Below are 7,426 nucleotides of genomic sequence, written 5' to 3'. Positions count from 1 at the left end.
ATTTGTGGGGTTAATTGAGTTTGTGATTTGTGGGGTTTAGAATAAGTTTCGATCCTATTGATTATAAAAGTATCGACAAAACTGAAGCTTGGATAGTTGATGACGAAGAAGAGGTCAGTGAACTTAATTATGAGGAGTTTGAACAAATGTTATATAAAGAATGATCTATTCTTATTGGAGTTTTTTATCACCCTTCTTTTTATGATTTAACCGATGATTCAAAATGTTAGTTTCAATTATTTAAGCAACTTAGTAGCTATTTAAATTAAATTACAAGTCTTAACTTATGATTTTTATTTTTTACTAAAATTTACGTAAATTATGGTGATGGTTATGATGATGATGATGGTGATGAATTTTAATGCTAGTGTTTAAAACTCAATCAACATGAAGACAGATCAAAGAAAAATCACTTGAACCAAATGTTTTGTTATTAATTATTATGTATTTTTTTCACTTAATATGTAATAAATGAATACAACATCATATTTAGATTTGAATTTTGGATTATTGTTAAATACTTAAATTATATTAGAATTGTTATATTTGAACTTTGAATCGTGTTAAACAGTAATTAAGTTGTTATTGTTTTATTAAAACATAAAAATCTTAAAAAAAAAAAAATTTTTTTTAGTGTGCTGACATCGTCATGCTGTGTGTGACCAGGGCAGAGAACGGATTGCCATCCGGTCTGGGTTTTAAAACAGTGATATAAATAACCTCACCCAAATTAAAGGGAAAAAAAAAAAAAAAAAAGTTCGTAAACCATCATAAGTTCATCTACCTCGAATCACCAAAAAAGGTGACATTATCAATTCATTTTAACCAAAAAAAAAAAAAAAGTTGTCCACCCATATCTATTATCCATCATCAAAAAGAAACAAAGTCATGCATTAAGCAGGTAACTGCGCGTAGAAAACATACTTCATCTAAAAATTGAAATTGTGTAAACAAAAGTAGCATAGAATGAAGACACTAACTACTTCTCTTAATAAAGGTATCGGCTTTTCAGTACTGCACACATGTGCTCATTTAATAAATTCAAGGCCTACAGATCATCACCGTTAAAAAAAGCGCTGCTCAAATATATTTATGGTAACATCAGGTGNAAAAAAAAAAAAAAAAGTTCGTAAACCATCATAAGTTCATCTACCTCGAATCACCAAAAAAGGTGACATTATCAATTCATTTTAACCAAAAAAAAAAAAAAAGTTGTCCACCCATATCTATTATCCATCATCAAAAAGAAACAAAGTCATGCATTAAGCAGGTAACTGCGCGTAGAAAACATACTTCATCTAAAAATTGAAATTGTGTAAACAAAAGTAGCATAGAATGAAGACACTAACTACTTCTCTTAATAAAGGTATCGGCTTTTCAGTACTGCACACATGTGCTCATTTAATAAATTCAAGGCCTACAGATCATCACCGTTAAAAAAAGCGCTGCTCAAATATATTTATGGTAACATCAGGTGGCACCTCCATCAAGCAGATTAAAATTAACCCCAAACCTATGTGAGAAGACCGTAATACAATGATCCACTTAATCAAGCAAATGCTGATAGAATATTTTTCTTCAGGGTGAATTCGTCTGCCTTTGCTGGGCTGATCGACTGCACCAGAATAAAAAAATAAAAAAAACACATGATCTCAACATTATTTCAATAATCTTGAAGGTTTTATTTCAGAATAGCACTTAATCCTCCACATCTTAACAGTGTTCTCCTGATACCATAACCATCTAAAAACTTCACAATCAGATGTTAAAGAGTATTATATCCCTATAATACCAAATGCAATAAGTAGGATGGTATTTCTTCTGCCAGAAAAAGCTTTAATATACAATATTAAAGTATGTGCTTGCTGAGATAACAGTCAATATTCTCACCTTCTCAAGAATGCGCTGAAGCCTGTCAATCTCCTTGTTGGCATACTCAGAACCCTTGTCCATATAACTCTTTGCAACTTTCAAGTAAATCTTTCCATACCTAGAAACAGGAAACAGAATAACTTATATCTAGTCTCCTAGCGCTTTATCAGAAAGAAGTCTAATTTTGAGCAAAGAGTAAGGATAGGATACATATTGTAAGTAACAATATAATAGAGAACATAACAATCCTGACACATAAGAGTCCATCAATTATGAACTAAAAGACAAGACTGAATACTAGATGTATACAATAATATAAGACAAGTACCTTGCAGTGGAACCCTGTAGCTTTCCAACTTCCTCTTCTATCTTGGCAAAAACTGCCTTCTTCTTATCACTGCTGGCAGCTACAAACTCCTTTATCAAGGCATCCAGGTGTGCAACTATACCAGCCTATTTGAAAATTCTAAAAATCAATATACGAGTAAATGATAACAAAAAACTATCATAGTCATTTAAATCAGGAGTTACTAACATTTGATGTAAATTGTCCTTTTCCATCTCGGCTGGTACCACACTTCCCGTTGATGAAAGAGACAAAGTCATCTAAATCTCTGCCACCCTCATAATCTTCACCAGCTTTGTTGCTCCGGGGGAAGAATTTCAATGTAGGATACCCACTTACTCCATACCTGCGCATAGAGAAATAGTCTCAATTTAGACATCTTTAATGTTGGGAAAGCATATTTGAGGCCAAATGAGCATATAAAATTATAAATTAAGTTTCCACTTACTTTTCTGCCAGATCCTTGTACTTGTCAGCATCCAGATTAGCAATAACCACATCATCTTCCATTTTAAATGCTGTGGCCACCTTTTCATATGTCTGGAGCAAAACAACCGGACAGTACAAATGGTTAATGAGACAGAAGCAACAGAGAACACTTATCTAAGTAAATAGGTAACCCATACTTACAGGAGCAAGACTTTTGCAATGGCCACACCTGAAAAAGGTAAAATCCAGAAACCATTTAATACAAAGCACAGCCATGTGGGGACAAGAACAAAAAAGAACAAGATAAAACAAAACCCATGTCCATGAAGGTTTCAAGACCAAGAGGGCATTAATAAAATATAAAAAGATTATAGAGAGAGCACCATTACTCACCAAGGTGCATAAAACTCAATCAAAACATCTTTGGACTCGTCCAAGACTACCGTGTCAAAGTTATCAGCCGTTAGCACCACCACATTGGATGGAACGGCAGCTATCTTCACATTGGTCCCTGTAAATAATTTAAATGATTAAGACACACTATATATAATTTTTTTGCATATAAAACCATGCAAGGTGCAGATGGGGAAGGTCAGCACCAAAAGATGGCTGGGTGCTTACAATAAATACAAACATATCAATACAGTCCTTCTAGCATCATACCTTCCCCTATAAAAGAAAACTACTTTTTCCAAAATTTTTACATTGTCTAATATTATGGAAGAGAAGTCGAAAGGACTACACTTGTCGATAAACGAGCTAACCGGTTATGATTTTAGTTGATTAACATATTTGTAAAAGGGAATTTTGCTGACACTACCTCCTTCATTATTCACAAACTCGGCAAGAGATTCTGCTGTACGTGGCCCTTCATACCTGCAAAGTTCAAAATTTAATGTACTCAGCAGACACAGATGCAGATTTAAAAGGAAATAAAGAATTGAATTAAAAATGACGTGAACTTTATTGGACTCCACTCACTTTTTGGGTTCCAAAGATCCTTTAGGAAACCATTGAATTGTTGGGTATCCTGAAACCCCATACTTGCTGCATACGCTCTTCTGCTCATCACAATCCACCTACACCACCACATAAACATATAGAATGTCAAGAAAGAACAAATGAGTTTCTAATAAATAAGGAAGCGACAAGAAGTTAAAGTTTTAAGTTAAGCTAAGAATACTATGAAACAATGTTTAAGAAAAGAAATATTAAAAGACAGCCAAACAAATAGGAGCAGGCAATTGTTGATGAGCTCACCTTTCCAATCAGAACAGACTTAGCTTTCTTAAAGCTTGCGCCGAGGTTCTCATACTCGGGAGCAAGCTTTTTACAGTGCCCACACCTGTCACAGTAAACACAAAACATATTCAGGAATTTAATCTTAGGTTGGACAACTGCCTTTCAGAATCCAGCATAAAGAATTACAGAAGCTTCAAGAAAAACATCTCGGAAACCTTGATAACATTCTACAAAAAGAAAAACATCACTTTAGGAACTCTTGGGAATGTTTTAGCTTGTTTCCTATTGAACAAGCTCCCTCTTGCTGATCATAGCATCCCTTAAAGTTGAAAGACGAGATTTGAAACAGAGAAAAGTACTGAATTGTTCAATATCTAGATGCTGAGGGAAATAGTTTATCTCCAGCATCAGCAAGATTTGAAGAAAAATACACAATAACTCCTGATAGATCATTGATTTATCTTTTCTCGCTAACCTTAAACTGCACCAACAATATGAACAAAATCATTTTTCTCAGTTTTGTATGATCTTTCTTTTCACCTAATCTGCTTTTCGCATTCAGTCACTCGCAAATTTAACCGATATACAAAAATCTAAATAATATTAAATTTGGGGACACACGACATTACACGATGCCTATCGATCGTTCATTAAACAAGGACCAGTATGACACTGCTAGTTATAACAACAAATCAAAAGTGAAAATCCACCACAAAAACAGATCTGCATAATAAATAATCACGATCGGCACTAAATGCCATAGTGACGGTAAAAGCGATGATTCAAGAAAGAGTAATAGGCATACCAAGGAGCATAGAACTCAACGAGCACTCCTCTGTCTTGACCAACCTCCTTATCGAAGTTGTCCTCTGTTAGCACAACGACATCGTCAGCTAGAGCTGATACGAACAGCAAGGTTAGAGTCCCTAAGGCTAGCAAGATCTGATTCTTCTTCATTTCTCTCTTTGTTTGATTTGTTGCACGAGTATTTGTTTTCAGCTTAATTCGAACTTTATATGTGAGGTCTTTGTTTTCAATGGTTTGGTTTTTTTTTTTTTTTGGTAATGTTTAATATTTGTTTATTTCTTTTTTTTTTTCATGCGCACGACCTTAATCTGGCTGATGTGGCGTTCTACAATTTGTTGATGAGACGTGGAAGTTTGAGGGTACTGTGGGTTCGTTGTCTTTCACTGACGATTGGCACCTATGGGGGCGGTTCCTCTGCCTTTGTGAAGCTGAGCCTGACGTGTTCCTTACCACGTGCCGAATTACGAGACGTAAAACAACCGTTGACTCAGTATTTCTTTTTTTTTTTTTTTTCCCCTGAAAATCAGATAAGATTTGTCAAAGCCCAACTAGTCTTGGGCTATACAAACTAGTATTTACCTTGGTTTGGGCCCTGGCTCATAGCCACGTGTATCTCCCAAATTCAGCGAACGTTTTTGTATAAGCAAATAATATAAATATAGCAATGCTAGATTTTCCAATTAAGTATTTTGAATCTGTGATTCTGCGATATTAATTTCCTTATTTATTTTGTTACTTAATCATACTTATTAATTGTAAACCAAATCAACATTACTCGAATTTGAAAGTTGGGATTAAACTTAGGAATAGTTTTATTCAAAAACTTTCCAATGCCCCAATGAAGTTATCCATCCCACACCTTCAGATGCCTTAGCTTCTTTGAGTTGTTAATTGAAAACAAAGCTTGAGTTTGGGATTTTCCGTATTTTCAGGTAATAGCATAACGGATTGTTAATTTGTTGAATCATGAATCTGGAAAGATTTTATGGACAAGCAAGTAGACAACAGTAGTGTGCAAGTAAAGTTGAAAACTAATTAACGTGAAGGACGTGGGTGATGTTGTAAACAAAACACCTTCTCCTCGTTTAAGACAAGAAATTGGTTAGGGATTGACCAAGTAATTTAAAATCACTTCTTAAACAAAAATGAGTTTCATAGTAGCCACTCAAAGTACCATAAAATGATTTTTTGATTGGGAGGAGTGGCGCATAAGTTTATGTCACTTTTCTTTTAATTCTTTAACCAGGATTTGCTGCTTTCGTTGGTTATTAACCAGACTGAAGCGTAGATTAGAGCTCCTTTGGACAAGCCACACATACCTCAATTGAAGCATCCATGGGCTTGTTAAATTGGTAATTTCTTAGAATTTTGTCCACTTTCAAGTTTAAAGCTTTCCTTTTCGTAGACCATTAACCTGGATTTTAGTTGAGGCCTGCTAGTATGAACTATGAAGTACCGGTTGATGTAGTCCAAGATAAAACTACTGTACAATACCGTCGGTATAATACTTGAATATGAGATCCATATTGAAGTTAATTTGGAAAATTTGTCGTTTCGAAACAGCTACCAAGTCGGGTCCACGTTGATCCTTTTTCGGTGTGTAGCTAGATATAGAATAATACTACACATACATCATTCTCATATAACATTATGTGGTAAGATGTGATTGGGTGAAAGTTTAATTTTAACTTTAAATTAGCCAATCATATCTTGTCACATAATATTGTATGGAAAATGTTATATGAAAATGATGTATGTATAGTATAACTCCTAGATATATTGTAAAAGGTCAACAATACTTGTAGTTATCACATTAAATTTGTGTTAATTGATTTGATAATATTGTATTAATTATGAATTTAGTTATAATGAGTGTGGACAAATATGTCCCAAACTAGTCGACTTTAGACATATTTTCAATTAATTCAACCCCATATTAATATCAATGACAATGGACTATATTACATTCATTGTAAAGTGACTTTTTAAAAGTTTAAATAACAATAATTTCATTAGCATTAAAATAGCATATTTCTTGCTGTCATGCCTAAAAAATCAAGGACTAATCAGAGTTAGGAAAGATATTGTGCCGTCCAGACACTGCCACATCGCCTAAAGACAGAAGAAGTAAGACTGTCATCAGTTTGGCAGGTAAAGGCCTGGCAGGTGAGTGGTTGGGAGTCACCCACCTGCTCAAGCCCTACACGATTTAAAGATATCTTTTATGCAACAGGCCAATAGGAAGCAGGATAAGAACTATACGACACTTGCCCACTGGCAGACCCGCAATCATTTCCCAAAAACCTCTTACTATAAATAGAGAGCTCCTCTCTCATTTTTGGGGATTTTAACTCTGATAATATAAACTCTCTTTCTCTCCCTCTCTATATTTATGTTCTCTCTAATCGCTACATGCGACCTGATTGTAATCTTTCATAAATAAAAAGACAGTAGATGTAGGATTTGCTTTGAGCATTTGAACCACTTTAAAAATAGTCTCCCTTTTATTTATTTCATTTTCCACTTCACATGTAATTTCTAAGTCCGCTTAGCACTTTGCACGTGCGAATAATTGGTGTCAAAATCGAGCATTAATTGTTTGGCGCTAGAATGAGGGTCTGATTTAGCATCCGCTCTTCATCAGGAATCTCTAATTAATCGAGTCTGTTCGCTAGCAAATGGCCTGTGGTTTCAAAACTGAGCGAGCTAGCCCCAGCAATGAGGAGGTCC

The 7,426-nt window shown here is 34.6% G+C and overlaps 1 protein-coding gene and 1 long non-coding RNA gene across 2 annotated transcripts; one reads left to right on the top strand and one right to left on the bottom strand.

The window, feature by feature from the left end:
- The first annotated feature begins 951 nt into the window (after positions 1–951).
- Positions 952–1,643, top strand: LOC116132438. Its single transcript, XR_004128410.1, has 2 exons — positions 952–1,105; positions 1,475–1,643. It is a non-coding gene; the product is annotated as an uncharacterized LOC116132438 (long non-coding RNA).
- On the bottom strand, positions 1,201–4,912 carry LOC116132436 (protein disulfide-isomerase like 2-1-like). The gene is made up of 11 exons (XM_031418083.1): positions 4,695–4,912; positions 3,908–3,992; positions 3,629–3,726; positions 3,468–3,523; positions 3,041–3,158; positions 2,849–2,876; positions 2,667–2,758; positions 2,408–2,564; positions 2,201–2,325; positions 1,891–1,990; positions 1,201–1,615 (listed from the first exon to the last, which is right to left on the bottom strand). Exons 1-11 carry the CDS (start codon positions 4,844–4,846, stop codon positions 1,550–1,552), a joined length of 1,077 nt encoding a protein of 358 aa, XP_031273943.1. The 5' UTR covers positions 4,847–4,912; the 3' UTR covers positions 1,201–1,549.
- Between the last annotated feature and the right edge of the window lie 2,514 nt (positions 4,913–7,426).

This window comes from Pistacia vera, unplaced genomic scaffold (genome assembly GCF_008641045.1).
Source record: "Pistacia vera cultivar Batoury unplaced genomic scaffold, PisVer_v2 Contig252, whole genome shotgun sequence".
NCBI classification, from domain to species: domain Eukaryota; kingdom Viridiplantae; phylum Streptophyta; class Magnoliopsida; order Sapindales; family Anacardiaceae; genus Pistacia; species Pistacia vera.
This window is presented reverse-complemented; position numbering and strand designations above follow the sequence as displayed.

Coding starts and splice junctions, on each gene's coding strand:
- LOC116132436 (XM_031418083.1), bottom strand. CDS start 4,846: ATGAAGAAGAATCAGATCTTGCTAGCCTTAGGGACTCTAACCTTGCTG. Junction 3,727..3,907: donor AGTCTGTTCTGATTGGAAAG/GTGAGCTCATCA, acceptor GTGGTGGTGTAG/GTGGATTGTGATGAGCAGAA. Junction 2,326..2,407: donor AAGGACAATTTACATCAAAT/GTTAGTAACTCC, acceptor ATTTTCAAATAG/GCTGGTATAGTTGCACACCT.